At 38.0% G+C, this 22431-nt stretch overlaps 1 protein-coding gene across 2 annotated transcripts in view; it reads left to right on the top strand.

Annotated features, from left to right (window-relative positions):
• The window catches only part of LOC127436184 (ATP-binding cassette sub-family C member 8-like), a 98317-nt gene that overhangs the window by 16449 nt on the left and 59437 nt on the right, over positions 1-22431 (top strand). For both annotated transcript variants that reach the window (XM_051690186.1, XM_051690185.1), the window contains exons 6-13: positions 5305-5493; positions 6579-6743; positions 7165-7320; positions 11075-11209; positions 11451-11613; positions 19750-19790; positions 19975-20120; positions 22319-22427. In XM_051690186.1, coding sequence (XP_051546146.1) covers positions 5305-5493; positions 6579-6743; positions 7165-7320; positions 11075-11209; positions 11451-11613; positions 19750-19790; positions 19975-20120; positions 22319-22427 — 1104 coding nt within the window. The remainder of the gene's footprint in view (positions 1-5304; positions 5494-6578; positions 6744-7164; positions 7321-11074; positions 11210-11450; positions 11614-19749; positions 19791-19974; positions 20121-22318; positions 22428-22431) is intronic.

Raw genomic sequence — 22431 nt, 5'->3', positions numbered from 1 at the left:
TACATTATTTTGCGCATTAAATGCGTCCTTGTTAAATGGGACACACTCCTTTTATACACACAGAAAATATGGTTCATATGAATGTAGTTAAATTACAGAGAATGTAAGTTTTATTAATAATTTTCATCTACTGACACACAAATCCTGGCTAGTATTAACAGTGTTTGTATCGACACGCACTTCACTTCTGCCGGTCGTCATTGATTTAAAAAATTAAATGTATTGAAACAAAAAACAATTAAAGCAAAAATATTTCTAAATTCAAATTACACTTCAAACAAAATGAAAATATTATCAAAATAACAAAGTGGTGAAAAATTCATACTAAATCCTTTTTAGTATGGATTTTTACTCCACCTTCTTCCACCGGCCCCTTTCGCAGTGACTTAAAATCACTTTACGACAGATGGAAAATTATTAGTCAAAATGAAATCATAAATACAATTGTAAATATACAAGAATAATAATACATATAATAATAATTGGAAAAATAAACCATGACCTCTAGAAAGTTTAACACAAATCTTATCATTTTTTTGTTTCAACAAACAACTTCAACAGCAATTGAAGGGACATAATTTGATGTTTGGACATAAACTTTATTACCACCTGCTGGTGGAATCTCCAAACATAACGCACATTGCTCTGCGCTTTGTGCACTCACGAAAACAGAGCCCCTAATATTGATTACCACAAAAAATTATTTTGACTTGCTCCTCCTTTTCTTTAAAAAAATCTCAAATTTGGGTTACAGTGAGGCACTTACAATGGGACTGAAAGGGGGGCTGATTTTGAACGTTAAAATACTAACTTTTTCAAAAGTATAGCCACAAGACATACATAATGTGTGTAAACATGATTTTAGTGTGATAAAAGCACTTAATAACCTATACTGTGTAAAATTATAGCCAATTTTACAATTTTGTTGCCATAACGATGTACAGGTGCATCTCAATAAATTAGAATGTCGTGGAAAAGTTCATTTATTTCAGTAATTCAACTCAAATTGTGAAACTTGTGTATTAAATAAATTCAATGCACACAGACTGAAGTAGTTTAAGTCTTTGGTTCTTTTAATTGTGATGATTTTGGCTCACATTTAACAAAAACCCACCAATTCACTATCTCAGAAAATTAGAATACATCATAAGACCAATAAAAAAAACATTTTTAGTGAATTGTTGGCCTTCTGGAAAGTATGTTCATTTACTGTATATGTACTCAATACTTGGTAGGGGCTCCTTTTGCTTTAATTACTGCCTCAATTCGGCGTGGCATGGAGGTGATCAGTTTGTGGCACTGCTGAGGTGGTTTGGAAGCCCAGGTTTCTTTGACAGTGGCCTTCAGCTCATCTGCATTTTTTGGTCTCTTGTTTCTCATTTTCCTCTTGACAATACCCCATAGATTCTCTATGGGGTTCAGGTCTGGTGAGTTTGCTGGCCAGTCAAGCACACCAACACCATGGTCATTTAACCAACTTTTGGTGCTTTTGGCAGTGTGGGCAGGTGCCAAATCCTGCTGGAAAATGAAATCAGCATCTTTAAAAAGCTGGTCAGCAGAAGGAAGCATGAAGTGCTCCAAAATGTCTCGGTAAATGGGTGCAGTGACTTTGGTTTTCAAAAAACACAATGGACCAACACCAGCAGATGACATTGCACCCCAAATCATCACAGACTGTGGAAACTTAACACTGGACTTCAAGCAACTTGGGCTATGAGCTTCTCCACCCTTCCTCCAGACTCTAGGACCTTGGTTTCCAAATGAAATACAAAACTTGCTCTCATCTGAAAAGAGGACTTTGGAACACTGGGCAACAGTCCAGTACTTCTTCTCCTTAGCCCAGGTAAGACACCTCTGACATTGTCTGTGGTTCAGGAGTGGCTTAACAAGAGGAATACGACAACTGTAGCCAAATTCCTTGACACGTCTGTGTGTGGTGGCTCTTGATGCCTTGACCCCAGCCTCAGTCCATTCCTTGTGAAGTTCACCCAAATTCTTGAATCGATTTTGCTTGACAATCATAAGGCTGCGGTTCTCTTGGTTGGTTGTGCATCTTTTTCTTCCACACTTTTTCCTTCCACTCAACTTTCTGTTAACATGCTTGGATACAGCACTCTGTGAACAGCCAGCTTCTTTGGCAATGAATGTTTGTGGCTTACCCTCCTTGTGAAGGGTGTCAATGATTGTCTTCTGGACAACTGTCAGATCAGCAGTCTTCCCCATGATTGTGTAGCCTAGTGAACCAAACTGAGAGACCATTTTGAAGGCTCAGGAAACCTTTGCAGGTGTTTTGAGTTGATTAGCTGATTGGCATGTCACCATATTCTAATTTTTTGAGATAGTGAATTGGTGGGTTTTTGTTAAATGTGAGCCAAAATCATCACAATTAAAAGAACCAAAGACTTAAACTACTTCAGTCTGTGTGCATTGAATTTATTTAATACACAAGTTTCACAATTTGAGTTGAATTACTGAAATAAATGAACTTTTCCACGACATTCTAATTTATTGAGATGCACCTGTATTGTCAACAAACTCTGACTAAAAAATGACTGTAAAAATTAAAATTTATACAACTTTACAGCTCAAATAATACTTTATTTTTAACAGAAGAATGAATGTAAGTGCTTTTATTAAATTATAAGTTTCACATTTCTGCCTTTTAAACCCTTCAAAAATGGGCCACATTCCCTTCCATTGTAAGTGCCTCACTGTGACCTTGATTTGTGCTTTTTTGGGGGGGGTTTCTCCCCAATTTGGAATGCTCAATTTCCAATGCACTCTAAGTCCTTGTGGTGGCGTGGTGACTCGCCTCAATCCAGGTGGCAGAGGACGATCTCAGTTGCCTCCGCATCTGAGACCGTCAACCTGCGCATCTTATCACGTGGCTTGTTGAGCGGGTTACCGTGGAGACAGCGCGTGTGGAGGCTTCACTTTATTCTCCGCGGCATCCACACACAACTCACCACGCCACCAACCAAGAGCAAACCACATTATAGCGACCACAAGGAGGTTAACCCATGTGACTCTACCCTCCCTAGCAACCGGGCCAATTTAGTTGCTTAGGAGACCTGGCTGGAGTCACTCAGCACGCCCTGGATTCGAGCTCGCGACTCCAGGTGTGGTAGTCAGCGTTTTTACTCGCTGAGCTACCTAGGCCCCGATTTCTGCCGGCAGGTACAAAGGGGGCTATAACACAAAAAAGGTTTACACTTATAACAATTAAGTCCCCGTATACATAAGTCAGGCATATGAGGTATCATTTGAAAGCTTAGAATCTGAACTTTAAGCTTCTGCATTTAATTTACATAAATTAACAAAATAAGGCCTCAAAAAAGTATATTTGTTGCCCAAATATCACATTTCGGAAAAAAAATTCAAAAGAATCACAAGGTGAAATGTGATTTCTGTAAGTCATAAAATACAAAGGTCTCTTTTATGCACCGATCACTGCTGCTGTAAGCCCCAAATAGCTAAAAACTTTTACGTTAGGCAGTTTTCTAAAAACAATAAATAAAAATGAGTCATTATATACTTTTCTGTGAGCTTGCTTTGCTAAATAATCCAATGTTATATCTTAGATGTCCAGAACAGAATATGCCATCCAGCAGGAAAAGCATCCTAAACAAATTATCAGAAAAATATGTTTTCGGCTATTGATGATAAAATGTTAGATACCTTTACAAAGGGGAGAATCTCAGCTTTCTAATGACACTTAGATTAAGTCCACTCAGAGGCCGAGATATTCTATGAAATAATGAGGGTGGTGCATGAACTGAAAATTAGACTGAATATCTATGGACGAGCACATCTGTGAGGACTAAAATGTGTTAGAGCACCACCTACATTTCAGATCGGTATATTGTGATGGAATGTGATAGAGAAAATGTTTTTGTTTGTTTTTTAGCATTTGCTGCCATCTAATGGAATTAAAAAAAGACTTTTCAATTTGAGGTAGAATGAACAAAACCAGAATTACATTTTACAAAGTTTGGACAAAAAGATAAAAAAAAAAAAGAAAATGTTTGTCATGAGTAAAAACAGATACAATATTATTTATGAATAAATTAATTCTTTGAATACATTTCTGAAAAATTAGACTATTTTTATTTTTATTTTATTTTTTGCAATTAGTCCACAGTATGTGTGAATGGTGAGCTTTTAAATTTGAGTGTGAAAAATTGCTGGTGGCAGCCCAAAAATGCACCAGAGTTTAAGGGGTATTGAACCCGGAATATTCCTTTAATACACTTAAATTGAGATTTTCATCAAAACATACTATAATTAATTGAAACGTATTCTAAAAGTAATCAGATTTTATTACCTAAAATTATAACAGAAAATACTTATTACAATTTCAGTTGTGCAGTTTGTTATCAGTACCAGATTAGATTTCAGAAATAATTTACCAACACTGTATGTACTGTATATATTTAATATATCATACAAATATTACTGTATGTAAGAAAATGAAAAATAAAAACTAGTATATATTATATATTCTACTCAGCAGTCGCTGAGTCTGTCCTCTGCACTTCAATAACTGTCTGGTTTGGTTCAGCTATGAAATCGGACATCAGAAGACTATAAAGGACAGTTTGGACTGCTGAGAGGATTGTTGGTTGCCCCCTGCCCCCCTTCAAGAACTATACACTTCCAGAGTGACGAAAAGGGCTGGAAAAATCACTCACCCAGCCTGATCACTCACCTTTTTGAACAGTTGCCTTCTGGATGGCGTTACAGAGCTCTGAGCACCAGAACCATCAGACACAGGAACAGTTTTTTCCCTCAGGCTATCCATCTCATGAACAGTTAAAACTGCCACATTGAGCAATAATTAACGTGTAATACACAGCGTAGTCTATTTATATTCATCCAACAGATCACACCTCTTCTGCCATTACATTCTCTTGCTTCTGTATATAACAGATTTGTATTTGTACGTATGTGTGTGTGTGTGTGTGTGTGTATAATATATATATATTATTTTTTTTTTGTCTTATTGTGTATTTCTATATATACTTATATTTTCTATTCACTTTATATCTTTATTCTATTTTATTTTATTTTTTATTTTTTTTATTATTATTATCACTGTCTTGTCGTTGTATTGTTTGTGCACTGGAAGCTTCTGTCACCAAGACAAATTTCTTGTATGTGTAAGCATACTTGGCAATAAAGCTCATTCTGATTCTGATAACTATGGATTCATTTCCATTTAGAAAAATGCAAACTGTTCCTAATATGCTAAATTTCACATTTTCTTTCTATGTCGTTCTCTTTATTTTTTTGTTACTTATTCAGAAGCCCCAAGGTTTGCAGCCCCAGGGGCCCAAGTGGATCTGGACGGCCCTCCGGCAGGCCTTCGGAAAACCCCTCATCCTCAGCATTACCTACCGTTTTATGGCAGATCTGCTTGGCTTTGCTGGGCCTCTTTGCATCTCAGGCATTGTGCACCATATCAGTAAAGAGAACCACACCATTCAGCCTCCAGTAAGAATATTTTTTTTAATATGACTTGATTATTAGCATAAAATCTGTTCCACATAGTAGTTTGGCTTGGCCAAGAACTGCCCATTTATACAGGAGGGGTCCATCTGATCGAAGTGTGACCAACCGACCAATAAAAATCCCAATTTACTTGTTTAAAAAATCCCAATTTTTATTGGGCAAAAGCACAAAGCATCATTGGCAATGAAATGTAAATGAAAATTCTTTAGATATTTGTGCTATATTTGTTTATGCGGTTGACTAGGCAGGTTAAGACAAAGCAATTCTCTTTTCTGGGAAATTTTGAAGGTAAAATTAGAAACCATTGCATTGGTATACAAACTTCAGGTCATAGCTGCGTCTGCGTCTTGTGTAACATTTTCATCTTGTGTTACAAAGCATTTTATCGTCATGGAGTTGTCATCAAATATTGAAGAGTTGAACAGCGTGCTGTCTAGCTCTCAAATGTCACACTGTTCAAATATCTTTATGACATTGTAATCCACTTTGTCATGTGGAGGTTGTGGTGACATTGAAATGAGATGAATGAACAAAACTTTGCAGTGTCATGTCATGCTTAATTAATTATTTACCCATTTATCCTACTGAAAGTAATTACTTAATGTAATGATTTATTTATAACACTGCCCTTTTTATCTTAAAAAAAGACTTTTAATAGTGATAAAAGTAAAAGATACTGTTTTGTTCAGGGGAACAGTTCTGTATGACATTTGATATGTATTCAAATGTATTCAAAAATGTTATTTACTTGCCTGTGGTAAGATCTAGTGAGTTTTTAAAACATTACTTTGTGCATTTATATAGTAGTGATAGAGTTTGCCTTAATTAAGAAAATGTCAATTAAAAAATGCATTGGGGAGACCTGTTGTTCTATGGGTAACAGTCCATTTTCCTTGGTTTAATGTACTCATTTGTTGCAGCTGTCATCATTAATTACATGGTATATATGTAATTTAGAATTATAATGCATTTTATGTACTCTATCTTTTGGGAAAAAAATGCTAACTGCTAAAGGTAATTGTGGCTAATGCTAATTGAAGGGTGCAAATTGTTTGGTTTTATTACAGATGCAGCATTTTGGAATCTATTTCATCTCCTCCCAGGAGTTCCTTGCCAATGCATATGTCCTAGCTGTGCTCCTGTTCTTCGCCTTGCTCCTTCAGAGAACGTTCCTCCAAGCGTCCTACTATGTTGCTATTGAAACCGGAATCAACTTGAGAGGAGCCATACAGGTCAGGACAGTCTATTACTCTTGATTTGATTGATTGAAAAAGTGTTGTAGAAATTGAACGGACAGATGGAAATCTGATAAAATTTAGTGAGCTTTAGACTTAAAACAAGAAGCAAAAAAAATAAGAAAAAAAATCAGCCAGTGGGGTAAGCAAAGTTTATTTTTCTTACCCCATTGGCAAACAGTTTTACTTGTTTTAAGCATGAATCTCACTAAATTTGATTACATTTCTCTGAAAACAAGATATAAGTATTATGCCATCTAAACTTTTTAGAATGTTTAGATATTTTTACTGGAAAACAAGACATTTTTTGGGATGGACAGACAGACTTCAATAGCCAATGATTTTATTAATGCCTAAATTGGAACTTTCGATTGTCTAAGTCCATACAAAATAATATAATTTTCGTTTTTATTTTCAGACAAAGATCTTCAATAAAATCATGCGTCTCTGCACCTCAAACATGTCTATGGGGGGAATGACGGTGGGCCAGATATGCAACCTTGTCGCCATAGACACCAACCAGCTAATGTGGTTCTTCTTCCTGTGTCCCAATCTATTTGCAATGCCAGTTCAGGTAAGCCTCATGCATTGTTCCTATTCAAGTCAAGTCTAATGTATTTGTCTAGCTGTCACGGAATTTGAGGTAGGACCCAAGATGCTGGAAGGCGAAGAACTGGGCTTTATTAAAAATAAAAACAGAATACAAACAAAACCTCTCACAGTGGAGGGAAACAAGATCAAGACAAGAAGCATGTGAAATGTAACAGAAAACTAGCAAAGCTAAAATGCAAACAAAAACTCACAGGGGAGAAAAAACAGAAACGACAAGGCAAGAAAGAATAATTAACAAACTAACTAAGAACAGGAACAAACAGGAACTCGCATGGACTGACTGACAAAACTGGAGCACATACATAACACAACGATCTGGCATCAAAGACGAGACACAGGAGAGAATAAATAGAGGAAAGGGAGATAGGATACAGGTGCTGCCAATAATCACGAGCAGCGCAAATCATCGCCATGGCAACGCTGATTGCGCTGCTGAGCAGCACCTGTGAGAAACACGAGGGAGAGAGTAAAGCAACAGCACATGGGACAGCCTGAGAGATGGACAGAGAAAACTGTCACAATCCTGCCAACACAAGAATAAAACAAGACTAAAACGGCAGGATCATGACACTAGCATTTTTCACAATACATATTTTTGTTCAAAACACCCTTACAGACAATCACTACTTATTATCTTAGAACCTTAATGCAGTATAAACTCCATAAGATGTTTAAGAAAAACCTTGAGAGGAACCAGACTCAGCTGGGGGAAGCCATCCTCTGGCATAACAGCTACTCTCTTAAGTCTCCTGGTGTTCTGGTGATGCTTAAGTCTTTACTATAGCAGCCGATGTAGATATATGCTGGATGCTACACTGTGTGGAAAACAAACCCAAAACATCGTATTTCTTTACGTGCAAAATGACAGTGCGGACAGTCATTCCTAAAGATTGGATTAAAAAAAAAATTGCAATTGGTTGCAGTGTGATTAAAGCCATTGACATTGATCTTACTGAAGAAAAACATATTGCTAGAATAAGGCAGCGGTGACAATGAGTGCCAGGTGCACCTCATCACGTGCCAATGGCAGAGCTCTGTTTTTGTTGCCCCTGCTCTTGGCCACCTGCTCCTTCTGCTTAAGGGGATGCCAGTCTTCCATTCCAGTACTATATACAGTATATAGGAACAGTATTTATAATTGCATCCCAACAGTACACATGATGAGATTATAACCTTACCAATATGTCACACTATTACACACCCCCTGGACATTTTTTATGCTTTTACATTTATGCATTTGGCAGACGCTTTTATCCAAAGCGACTTACAGTGCAATTATTACAGGGACAATCCCCCCGGAGCAACCTGGAGTTAAGTGCCTTGCTCAAGGACACAATGGTGATGGCTGTGGGGATTGAACCAACAACCTTTTGCTTACCAGTTCCATGCTTTAGTCCACTACACCCCCACCACTCTCAGGCTTTGAAACCTTTTTGTTTTCAAAAGGCTTTGAAACCTTTTTGCTCAAAGCTGTTCTTCCATCAGATGTTTTATCTATTATTTTTGCTTAAGAGGGTTCTTAGCCAATGAGAAAGCACAGTTTGATCTTTTGGCTTTAGATTTTCAAATACTTATGCTGTTCCTTAGCTCAATTGGTAGAGTATAGGTTTGATTCCCAGGGAATATGTGAACTGATAAATTAGTAACCTTAAATACATTGGAAGTTGCTTTGGATAAGCATAACATTTATGTAATGAACTGTATATGTTTCTCTTTCTTCAATATGTGGAACTGTTTTTCAGCAAGCCTACTCTTAGTGCCATATGGCTTTGTTTGAATGACAGGAGTTGGTTGCACCAAATGGACTTTGAGCTGAATCCTAACAAAGAAAAATTGTACAAATCCATTGCACACCTCTCAGTATTCCTCACACATCTCCTGCTATTGAAGATGTGTCTCCTGAGGCTAGAGAGCGAGACAATGTCAGACACCTCTGCAAGATCTATTTTTGGTCTTTGTAAAACTGTATTTTTGTACTCGAAAGCCTTAGTGTGTAAAATGGAGTTGCTTTTGTTGAAATCGGTTTGTCAATGAGGCTCTTGAATGACAAGATTTTAAGTGTTCTCATTTAAATAAAAATGCACTCATTTGTGGTATGGGGGGAAAACTCAACAAGCCCAGTAATTAAGTCATCAAATCATCCTTGACATAATGAGAGTCCTAGCAGGCTTTTATTTTTTAGTAAATAACAGACTGCCTCCTTACATTATAGACTATAACACTTTCTGATAGATGAACAATTCACAAATACAGTACAAATTCTTAACCACTAAGCTACGATTCCCTACATATATACAGTATATACACTCCAATTTTGGTTTCATATTGTCTTAAACAAGCACCACTAATAATGGCACAGATGGCTTAGAAGTGCCACAATCAGAGAGACTCCAGGAAACCAGGAAGATAAAATCACTATCACTACGTTGAGCAAGGCACATTTTCCTGAGGTGCTCCTGGAGGTACCTGTGACTACCTTTGTGCAAAACTTGATTAGTTCCCCAAGGCTTCTTCCATATTTCCTACAATAGTGAATCCCCTTTGTTATCTGCCACTATATTATTGAAGTACTGTTCATTCACAGAGCTAGAACGTGTCCCTTGTTTCATTAGAGATCACTATGACTCAGTATGCTCCCAGGACTCTAGTCAACTAGAGACCAAGCTCACACTTGACACATTATGCTCGATTTTGCTGTTGCAGACTATTTTTTTTAGGTCTGTAAAAGTTTTGACATAAAAGTATGACAATAAAAATAAAAATAAATAAAAAAATCTGACTCAAAGTTGAACTTGTCATGGCCTATTTTCTGACAAAATGCTGTGAGCAATTGCTAATTTCTCACATGTATTTGTGAGAGCAAACTGTTTTTCACTGTTGGAAAATACCTCTTAAACAAAGATCTTGTAATATGTGGACCTCTTCTGCTACAACTCCAAGACGACATTTTTGCAAAATAACATTACGTGGCTAAAAGAGAGTTAAATGCTCTCCTTAAACAGATTATGTTTTTATGGTTAATGCTCTATTGAGTTTTAAATCAACAAATCCTACTGTACCTCCCTTCCCTAAACCTTAAACCTAACCAATAGTGTCATAAAAAGCCAATGTGACATGAGAAACACAATTGCCGAAGCAACCACATCGCTTTGTGATTTTTCTATGACACTGTCGTCTCTCTTGTCGACTTGCATGCTCTTCAGGACTCAAACCCTGGTCTTTTTCATCTCAAGTACAACACTCTGTCAGTTGAGCTACCGCACAATTTGATTACGTTTGAACAAGCTTGTAAATGTAGTTGGTTATGTAATGCAAACTTTAACACGAGATCTTCAGATCGCTGCGTTATTGTAGTGTAAACTGATTTCCCTATTTCTGCAGTAACACTTACCTAATATTTGCATATATTTTTTCCTTTTCCTTCATTTTCAGTACTTTAATCTTCCCTAATGCAAAAAAGTATTTAGTTATTTGAACAGATCAAATTTAAGTTAGATTAACTCAATTCAAGTTTTTCTATGCAAAGTGTTTGGCTAGAGCCTACATTTTAATTTCCTATAAAAGACACTCATTTTCATTGTGTGGAACCAATATCCACAACTGAATTAATTTCAACCAAAAAAAATTTCAGTGCTCTTTTTATCTCTTCCTGTGTTTAAAAGTTCTACTGAATATGGAGAGAAAAACTAATGAAATAAGGTTTTCCTCGGTTCTAGATCATCGTTGGAATCATCCTCCTTTACTACCTCCTGGGAATAAGTGCCTTGATAGGGGCCATGGTCATCACCCTTCTGGCTCCGGTGCAGTACTTTGTGGCAACCAAGCTATCAGATGCTCAGAAAAGCACATTGGTGAGTTACCTCACATCCTCTATAAGCTTGGCTCTTAAAAGCCTGCAGTCAAATGGCTGTGCAAATATAGATTTTGTCCAAATACGGATGATATTTGTGCAGTAAAGCCAGAGCTTGTAGACAGTGATATGCCTGTCAAATATTGTGTTTACATTGAGTTACGGATGATCAAATAAGACCTACGAGATTTTAAGCACCCATAGCGTCATTACAGATGTATAATTTATGTGACGGTACTCAGGAGTATTCCAGTGAACGACTGAAGAAGACCAATGAATTGCTGCGGGGTATCAAACTCTTGAAGCTGTACGCCTGGGAGCATATCTTTTGCTCAAGTGTGGAGGAGACCCGAGGAAAAGAGTTGACCAGCTTACAGACCTTCGCACTCTACACTTCCATATCAAGTAAGACATGTCAGAATTAACAATTACCTTTGTATGTTGTATGGATAAACCAAACATTACGGAACTGCATAGGGCTAGAACACAAAAAAAGAACCACTTTAGAACATGACAGACCAAGAACCACGAACAACAAAACTTAAATCAATACCATTTTATTCTAAAAAGATGGAAGCATTTCAAGGGTAAGCCAGGCCCAAAAATGTAAACAAAATGTCCAGGATCGAATTCAATAAACAGTTTCAGTGCAAAACCTGCATCTTGTTTACAAATCACCTGGAGACCAATTTAAGGAGGAGCTATATGAGCTAAAACAGCATTACTTCATGCATATTGAAATTAAGTCATTGTCATTCTGTTCTGGGCAAACACGCCTGCCTTCTTTCTGTGCAAATTAGGCTTTCATTACCTGATTTGCGTGATTGCTTTGGTAAAACAACACCCAACACAGTTCGCAGATACAATTAATTCTAAACAAATTCCCCATCTACAGTACTGTGCAAAAGTCTTAGGCACATAAGATGTTTCACAAAAGCTTTTGTCTTAAGATGGTTATATATATCCTCAGCTTTAGTGTGTCAATAGGAAATATACAATTTTGACTCCCAAATGTTCCTTTTGCAAACAGAATGCAATAGAAGAACAGGGAGCCCTGCAACAGATGGCAAGGTTGCAATGCTTGGAAAAAAGGGCACACATACATTTTCTTGCTTCTTCAAACACACTCGCTAGCTGCATATATAGAATGTTTTCACTTCTTTCACAGTGGTGTTTTTTCAAGGGCTTTGATTTAAATCAAGGTTACACAGTCTTTCAACCGTGTAGTGTTGTACATTCTTTGATATATATATATATATATATATATATATATATATATATATATATATATTACATTTTTTTTTTTTTTTTGCTTCAGTTTTCTCAACACTAGTAGGTATAGGGTTGCCCAGCAGAAGTAAATTCTGCATGCAGTGGTGCGAAGAAGCGTCAGCTTCATGCATCATTCAGTTTGCATCAGTGATTTCCTCCCTGAAGAGTTTGTTGCATAGGCAGGGGTGGCCTTTGGCATTTGGAGCCCTGTTTCATAAATCAGTTGGAGGCCCCCCTTCACCCCCCTAAAGTCGAAGGTGTTTGGCCGTTGCGGCACATCTTGTTTTCTTTTTTTTTCTTTTTTTTTTTTGTGGCAGCGCAGCAGATGAATGTCAGTATTAAATGAGAATCTGACTTAGGAAAAGTTGACCCCCTCCCCCATTAGGTGGGGGATCTGAACACAGAGTACAGTATAATGTACATCTCTAAAAAGTGAACCATTTTCTCTAAAATTGTCACTGTTAGAAGTAATTGTCTCTTGAACTGAGTGCTGTTGAAAATTTGGAAAAATACAAGAAGCAAGCTGCTTTCTACTAAAATGTAACTGTATAATGTAAAATAATACCAGTTTCTTTTATTGTAATCTGCAATAAAGTGTGGTTTGTCTATTATGGCACTTCTCTGGAATAAAGTGTGAACTGTATAGGCTTGGTGCTGAAGCACTAAGTAGAACGTTAGTAGCACTTAAGTTGCACTTATTCTCTATCGCGCTTTTCACAAAAGCATTATGTAAAAAACTTTTGTAAATGAACAAGAGCTTTGAACCACTCTTAAGTCCTAGTGCAACTTAAACGTAATTTTAACATACCTTTCTTGCATTTTTCATAGATTATCAGATACTAAGGGACATTTAATAAATTGTATTAATATATTTGGTTTCATTGGAAAGCCATTGTACCCTATTTCAGAGGATAAAAAAGTATTTGAAAAATCAGTAGGCAGTCTCTGATGTTCAGTACTGATGCCTGTCATTTTAACCCTGTTCTGTGTGCATCTGTTCAGTTTCCAGCAAAAGAAACAACACATTAGGCTAGGTGAGAGTGTAATGGTAGCCATCTGGTACGTGATGGCTGTGTAGTGTGTAAACCTCACTCTCCTGGCCTTAAGAGACTCACTAGCCACCGAGGCTAGAGATCATGGCATTTATAGCCTCCTTGCTAGCGCGTCCAACTCTCATGCTGGGGATCACCGGTTCGAATCCTGCTCAGGTGGGTCAAGTAGACCGGTGACACTGGTGCCGTAACATGGATGGGAGTGAGGTTTAGGGGGGTGACTGTAACTGTTGCCAGCTGGTACATGATAGCTGTGCAGTGTGTAAACCTCACTCTCCTGGCCTTAAGAGACACACTATCGACCGAGGCTAGAGGCCATGGCTTTTATAGCCTCCTTGCTAGCGCGTCCAACTCCCATGCCGGGAATCGCCGGTTCGAATCCCGCTCGGGGCAGTTCGAGTAGGACCAGTGACAAGAGCATCTCACATCGCGTGGGTTCAGATACATGGATTTCTGGGGTCAATACATCTGAAACCCTGTCTTTCCAAAGCCATAATTTTTTCTTTAATTAAATTTAGTAATAGTTAATAAGTTTCAACAAGGTTACATAGAGTTTCCATGCTTGCTAGTGTTTCCGCATTATTTTCATGTTGAGGAGACAGACTTGTGGACATATTGGCCAAAGTTTCAGCACCGTTGGAGGGGACAGCTCCTGTAACGAAGCACAAGCATAGGATCAATGAATTTGGCTGTCTCTATAAAAAAAAAGTCACATGTTGCAATACATGCCGAGTTCATCCATACAAAGCCATCTTCTTTGATTATTGGGATTTTGGACCCCCAATCTGCGTGTACTTTCACAGGTTTTTGGTTTACTTTTGATTTTGTAATTATTTTGACCCAGTTTCCTAAATTCCATTGTAAAATCTTGAAGAGCATTAATATGTGGTCATTTGGATTCAGCCAATGTTCACACATTTTCATTTGAAAACGCATTGATTTTGCTATGTTTATGCCTTTCACCCTCACTGTAATGGTTTTTCATTCTGACTTTCATTCTGAAATGCTGACTTTCGAAAACACTCTCTAGTACTATGTACAAACTTTGGAAAATGATGATGTTAGGAAACTGAAAACAGAGTTTAGTGTGGATGTGGCCTTATACTCCAGAAGTTGTCATTGAGTTTGCTCAGCACAACTCTAAAACTATTAGAGTAAGTCAGTTAGTCCCGCACTAAATAAATAAATAAATTCACTAACCTGGAGGCAAATTGGGAATGCCTAAAAAAATGGGTAAAGAATCTATCATACAGGAAAATAAGCTGGAGAAGGAAGTCCCACCAAAGTGATTAAACTTTGCAGCAGTACCGAATGGAACAGCAGCGAAGTGAGTTACATCCATGTTTGTGCAATATTCACTTATCTTGATGTCATAACTTCTAGGCAGCAGAACCTGACTCAAAGGAAACATTTGGCCCTTTTCACACTTCCGGGTTTTGGAACGTGGAAGTAAACAATTGCAGGGTAAACTTCGATAGCAGTGAATGGGAGTGAATGGGAAATATAATTTTTGCTTACCCATTTGCTCCAACATATAAAGGAAAAAATGCCGCTGTTACATTCCTACAACTTTCCAAATTAAGAAAAAAAAGAGAGAGTGATGGATTACGGCATTCAGAAGAAAGAAGATAGTCAGCGGTCACTCTCTCAGCAGCTGCATTAGAAACCTCATTGCGTCTGTGGTAAATTGTTTTTGAAAAGTAATTCCAGGGTAGTATAATACAATGTGTAATACACAAAATAATGAAAAAATTGCAAATATGAAAATGTTTGCTTGATGTTTGCTGATAAATAAGCCGTGATGCATCATCACAGTCTGTGAAAAGGGTCTATCGACTGCATTTGATTTAAAAATGTTTGTACTTAGCATGTTCCTATGCTAACGGTGCAGTAAGAAGCACACACAAATACTGGGTAAAATAATAAATGTGTAATTACACTAAACAATTTTTAGATATTTATTTCACATCACCAGCTCAAGTAGTAGTAATCTGGGGGAGATGACCAGAAGTTTATCCAACATGATACTAAAACAAGTAACTAAACAGCACAGCAAAAATAAAAAAGAGACACCAAAGAACAGTATTTCAGTTGCATAAAGTCCCATCAAAGTGATAAAACTTTGCTGCAGGTAGCACCACAGTATGACACAGCAAGTAAATTACAGCAATAATTGTAAAATAGTTCACTAACTTGATGGAATGGCCTCCAGTCATAAAGCGCAAAACTCAAAGCCACCAGTCACATTGATGCCGTTTTAATCTCACGGACCCTCTGGGTATCACATGAGCAGACCTATCCTTACTTTCACTGAACTTTCAATTGCCTTTGTGGATTGAACTTATGAACCCATTATAGGAAAAAATGAAGATTTAGTTCTGATGACAATTTATGGGAAAGTGGCACAGTCAATCTATCTAGCTATATAGAAGGTTCATCCCTCATAATAAAAGTAATGTAGCTTGCCAGCAGGTCAGGCTGTAAGAGGCTATTCATTCTCCTCATACCTATCAGTGTAGTGGGTTCAGGGCAAAAGAAAAAACATTTTAGCAACAACTCGATGTACTAGCAATTAAATAGCTCAGCAAGAGGGGGGCCTTGGAGTCAAAAAGGTTGAAAATTACTGCCATCGAAATTAATAGTTATCAGCTTTGAAAGACTGAATGTTCTTGGCTTTATTGCATTAATTGAAAATGTTTGCACTCTTTCCAGTGCTGTCCTCTCAAGCGTTCTGATTTAAGTCAGGGTTGCATAGTCTTTCAACCGTGAAGACCTGTTTCTTTTTAAAGTGAAACTTAGGGAATGCATTTACTTGTTCACACAGTAATGAAGCCACCCACCAACTTAAGTAATAGTACTTTAGGGAAGATACAGTATGCCCAATTAGGGAAGAAGTCCCAATTAAGTTTGCCCATCACATACTAATCAAAGGTTTCCAAATTTGTTTTATGTCCATAGTTAGTTCAAAACAATATGGTAAAAGAAACACTTAAAATTGCCCAGACTGCAAACCCAAATATAGCAGACAGACTAGGCTGGAGGCCAAATGAGGACACCAAAGAACATGAGGGAAAATGGGCAAAAAAAACAACAACCTGTGAGACAGGAAACTACCATCAAATTAATTAAACTTGGCTGTAGACAGCCCCAAACCCAGAAGTTAAGTAATGTGCAATGATAGTAGTATAAGAGTTCAATCAATCACTTTGATGGCATTGCCACCAGTCAGCAGAACCCAAACTCAAGAACTCAATGGAAACATTCACAAGGCATTTGTGTCTCACAGACCTTATGGGCAGTACACTGGGATCAAAGGAAGGTGTGCAGCAGACCTTGCCATTTTGTCAATGAATTGCCATGATCGCAAAGTTGCAGAATTTAACTTCTAAACTCATTGTAGGAACCAATTCAAGTTTAGTTTTGTTGCCATTTTTGGTCTGGAAATGGTACAATCAGTCTATTGCTCCTTCTCAGAACATAATAGTAATATAGAAGGCTCATCCTTCACAGAAAAGTAATAGAAGATACAAACAGTAAAGAGGCCATTTGTCCCATAGCTGTCAGTTGCAGTAACTACATGGCATACTCTTTCTCGGTAGTTGTCATAATCCTAGAAGGGAAAGACACAGTTTTCATACTAATATCTGAATGGAACTGGATCAAAGCCAAATCTACTTTATACTACAATCTGAAGCTATGTTGGTAGTCAGTGCAGAATTAAGTAGGGTTGGCATAGAAATGTGTGTTTGGATGTTAACATTTGGAAATTGTGTTTTGTCAGTCTGTTAATCTTGACTTGTTTTTAATGTCAAGCCTAGTTTGTCTTCATGTGAAGTGAAGATGCAAATTTGCATGAATGATAACAGGGAGCATGGTCATACATCAGTTCCTCGATGTATTGAATGGGTTAGCTGTAAATAGCAATTACTTAAAGGGTTCTCAAGTATCCACACAGATTCTGGTACTTGTAGATTTCTTTTACGAATTGTAGATTTCTTATCACCAAGACTGAGGCGTCTGCTCATTCCATTTTGTCAGATACCAGCTGGCAATGAAACTGCAGATACAGCATCCCTCAGCAATCAGCAAAACTTCGGTTTGTAATTTGCCAAGTTCCTTATATAGTCAAATGTAAACTCACTCAAGTGTGGCACTTCCAGCACAGACTGTTTAGAGGAGTAAACACATTTCTTAAATCAATCCCCATTAATGGAATTCCACTTTTTAAAGTTAAAATTGTAAGTTATGCATGAATCATAATGTATTCAAAAACGTTATATGAATATATGACAATGGGCACATCAACATGTCTTGAAGGTGCAGTCAGTAATTACTTTTCAATATATCTACTTTGACTTACGCTGACACATAGGGGCATGGATGTGGCATCATTCAAGCACATTAGTTTTAAGTTACCAGTGCCATTGTAGAAATTCACTATTCACAGTCAGCCATAATTAATTTAACCCATGGGTGAAAGTGTCCAATAACAGGATGGTTACTGAAATTAAGCGAGTAATATTCGGCTGGTCATGTGATCCAAACATGGCCGCCCCCTTGAGGGACCCTCTCTATGTAGAATTAAACAGCTTTTATAAGGTAACTGATATGACTGGAGACTTCATCTCATGTAAGTGTGCATGATTTTGTACAAATGTTTCAAAATTACAATTAATTTCTTAAGAAGAACAACTTTTTTAATGAGGAAACTATTCCTTCTGGTGAAATAATTCCACCAGCAGCACAGATCTAAAATCAAACAGAGATTGGTAATGCTCAGTAATGTGCCCATGGCAAAACTCACCTGCATTAGCCATTGCATTATCCACTTGACTTGCAGTGTGTATAACTCACTCCAAAGTCATATACGCTATCGGTACTGAGCTCTCAAGATTTTGTCCTAGGCCCAAGTCAAGATTTTCACCAAATGCACCAAAAGAATATTACATGCAAAGCAACATACTGTAAAATATTTTTTTATTGCATATTTGTTCCCTCTGGAGAAACTTGTTTCTCCACAATGACAAAATGAACAAAAGGTGCATTGTGAGATTGAGATTGTAGCCTTAGTAGACCACTGAAGAAATGAGAAAGGAGCTGTACTACTACTCAGTATGTCTTTACCACAAAGTACACTGACGACAAAGACATGTAAGGAGTAACAGAAGATACACCGGGTGCCCTCTGGCCTACTATTTACACTGTTTTTTAAATTTGTGGTCCATGTAGACATTGGTCAGGTGAGCATTTTTGGCTATTGTGTTGTGTCTTGCTGTTTTTTCAGCATCTTACACAAAGATCATTTCATTTTTAAGACGCAGTGTCAAAAAGTTTAGAATCTGTGATTGAAGTCGGGGCCTGGGTAGCTCAGTGGTAAAAAGAAAACGCTGGCTACCACCCCTGGAGTTCGCTAGTTTGAATCTCAGGGCGTGCTGAGTGACTCCAGCTAGGTCTCCTAAGAAACCAAATTGGCCCGGTTGCTAGGGAGGGTAGAGTCACATGGGGTAACCTCCTCGTGGTCGCTATAATGTGGTTCGTTCTCGGTGGGGCGCGTGGTGAGTTGAGCGCGGATGCCGCGGTGGATGGCATGAAGCCTCCACAATTGGGCATTCCACTTGATCATGTGTCGGCACAGCATGATTTCAAACTGTTTTCCGACTGGATATCTCGGCATGGTTAGCTAACCATGCTTAACTGTGCTGGTGAAATAGTTTTAGTACGTGACGACTCATGATTGTCAATTTGCTAACGGCAAGGTAACTCAGTATATGGTAGCAGGCCAAGTGGAGCAGGCCATAGCCTGCTATGTCTCCGTGGCAACGTGCTCAACAAGCCACGTGATAAGATGCGCAGGTTGATGGTCTCAGACGCGGAGGCAACTGGGATTCATCCTCCACCACCCGGATTGAGGTGAAGCACTACGCGACCACGAGGACTTAAAAGGGGGAAAATCCAAAAAAAAAAAAAAAAAAAAGAACCTGTGATTGAAAACCCAATATTTGATCAACCATTATTCTGAATGTTGGCAGGGACACTGGCGGAACCACCACATGATCGATGGATGGACACATGGATAGATAAAAATGGGGATAGACAGAAAACTGTGTTCACGAAATCCAATTTTACCACTCTACACATGTACCACTTTGCTTCATTTGCTGCCAATAGCCTTACGATGAGTTTGAAACTCATTGAGTGCTATTTTTTGTCTTCACAGTTTTTATGAACACAGCTATTCCCATTGCAGCAGTACTCACTGTAAGTATACAACGGTCACTCTGATTTCTAATTTTTATTGGCACTGTCTCCTACCAATGATATGTAATTATGACATGGACTGTTACCAGCAATTCCATCTTGTATATACATTATGTAGGTTTTAATACTCTAGATTAAATTGAAATGGCTGCATTTAAGATGAAAATGTGTGTGTTTGTTTCAGACGTTTGTTGCCCATGTGCACCTGTCTGATGATGCAGACCTGTCCCCCGCTGTGGCCTTTGCCTCCCTCTCACTCTTTCATATCCTGGTCACCCCTCTCTTCCTGCTTTCCAGTGTCGTGCGTTCCACCGTCAAAGCACTGGTCAGGTCAGTTACAAATATTCAATGCTACTGGATAAGCTTATAATAACCTCATTTTAGCTATGTTCCAAAACCTAGTAAGCTACCTCACTGTCTACTGTCTACATAGACAGCTACCTTCTAAGACAGCATTTTAACTGAAATGGAACTTCATAAGTGACTGATTTGAGGTACTTCATGGCAGCAACTTTAGCCGCATTTCAACCATCGGGCTGAATGGTTCTCAGCAGGCTGAGGAACGGTTCCAACTTGATCATGTGTCGGCACAGCATGATTTCAAAACTTTTTCCGACTGGATATCTCGGCATGGTTAGCTAACCATGCTTAACTGTGCTGGTGAAATAGATTTAGTACGTGACGACTCATGATTGTCAATTTGCTAACGCCAAGGTAACTCAGTATATAGTAGCAGGCCAAGTTCGCTAACATTTGGTGAAGTTAGTAAACCACAATAAAAGTTTGGTTTACCTTTTTGTGTGTTTGTGTCCGGTGGCATACACAGTCCCTCAGCATATGGTGGTAAACCTCTCTCCTTTTTCTCTTTTCTTTCCTTTTTACATAGGCCTTTTGCGTTGATTGCACCTAAAAATGTTGCCTAGGTAGGCAGCTCATAGGCTTTGAAACAGATTTTGCTTCATCATTTGAAATTGTAACATTATTTAATATTATATAATTATTTTTTTGTTTTTGTACAGTGGCAAGAAAAAGTGTGTGAACCCTTTGGAATTAGCTGGTTTTCTGCATTAATTGGTCATAAAATGTTATCATCTTCATCAAAGTCACAAGTATAGACAAATACAAGATGCTTAAGCTAACAACACACAACAAATTATAATCCTTCATGTCTTTACTGAACATACCCCATTAAACATTCACAGTGCTGTTGAAAAAGTGAATCCCTAGGCTAAAGATGACAAAAAAAAACAAAAAAAAATTAGAGTCAGGAATTGGCAAACCTGGCATCCAATTGATAAAACGAGATTGGAGGTGTAGGTTAGAGCTACTTTGACTTATAAAAAGCACTCAAACATTATCACATACTTTTTCTTGCCACTGTAGATCAGATATCGGCAACCTATGGCACATGTGCCACCATTGGCATGCGAAGGGGTAATCATTGGTATTTTTGTTGAATCACAGGAGTAAACCGCATTGCCTGATAGCAGCCTACATTTTCAAGTTTTATCTGCTGATTTTTGCTTTCAGAGTAATTCTTGACGATGTATTTAAGACGCCGCCACCATCAATGTTTGAGATTTTCAACCCAAAATACCACCCTTAAACCATTCGTGGGGTTCAAAATTATAAGTCTGATTTAAAATCTAAATTAAACCTGGAAATAAAGTTTCAGAATTTAAAAAAAATCTATGTCGGAAGATTAAAAATGGCACTCCGTTTCAAAAAGGTTGCCGACCCTCTGTATAGATGGATGGATCTTTTTTTTTTTTTCCCGGAACATAGACTTCATACATGTCCTCTATGTACCAATTAAACAGTTGAATTTATGGCCTAATTTGTACGTAGTGTTGCATGACAGCAAATTCGAATTGCTCTGTTTATTTCAGTGATATATGACCAACAAAGACAGGTCAGGATATAACATTTTTAATTAACCACTCGGTTAAGATAATTTGGTCTTGCGTGTTTCCAATGTCAATGTGTGATAAATCATTTCAGCTCAGTCGTGCGCTGTTTATTTTGTTTCCTCCCATCACAGCTATACTCCGCTCTGAAAAATCAGATGTGTGTCTGTGTGCCTCGGGATCAATCAAATCAGCCTAATGATGTGGAACACATTTCAGAGAGTGAAAGCTGTATCTACAGGTCATAGATCAGTTCTGTCTGGAAAACAGGCCATCTGTGCCACCAGTCTCAATATATTTAGTGGAACGAGAGGGGAATTGACTGCTTGCTTGTGATCAACATTTTTCATGATAGCATCAGTTGTTTCCAATCTGCTTCCAACAATACACTCTATACAACTAGAAAACAAAATCTATTATTTTTTTTCTGAATTTATTTCGTTATGCTTTCGTAAAGGAGGTAATCCCCCCCCCCCCCCCCATTATTTATACATAGATCAATGGAAACATGGGTAAATGCTTCACACTGCCCTCCAATGTGCAAGCCAAATCTACGCCCTTGTAAATACCACATGAATACCATGTGAATACCTGGCAAACTATTTTCTCGCCTTTGTCCAGTGTTCAGAAGCTGAGTGAGTTTTTCTCCTGTGATGAGATCGGAGGTGAACAGGACCCTGGAGCAACCATATTACCCAATTCAACCAATCACAACAAGTATCAAGCCCTGGTGA

This window comes from Myxocyprinus asiaticus, chromosome 46 (assembly GCF_019703515.2).
Source record: "Myxocyprinus asiaticus isolate MX2 ecotype Aquarium Trade chromosome 46, UBuf_Myxa_2, whole genome shotgun sequence".
Taxonomy (NCBI): Eukaryota; Metazoa; Chordata; class Actinopteri; order Cypriniformes; family Catostomidae; genus Myxocyprinus; species Myxocyprinus asiaticus.
This window is presented reverse-complemented; position numbering and strand designations above follow the sequence as displayed.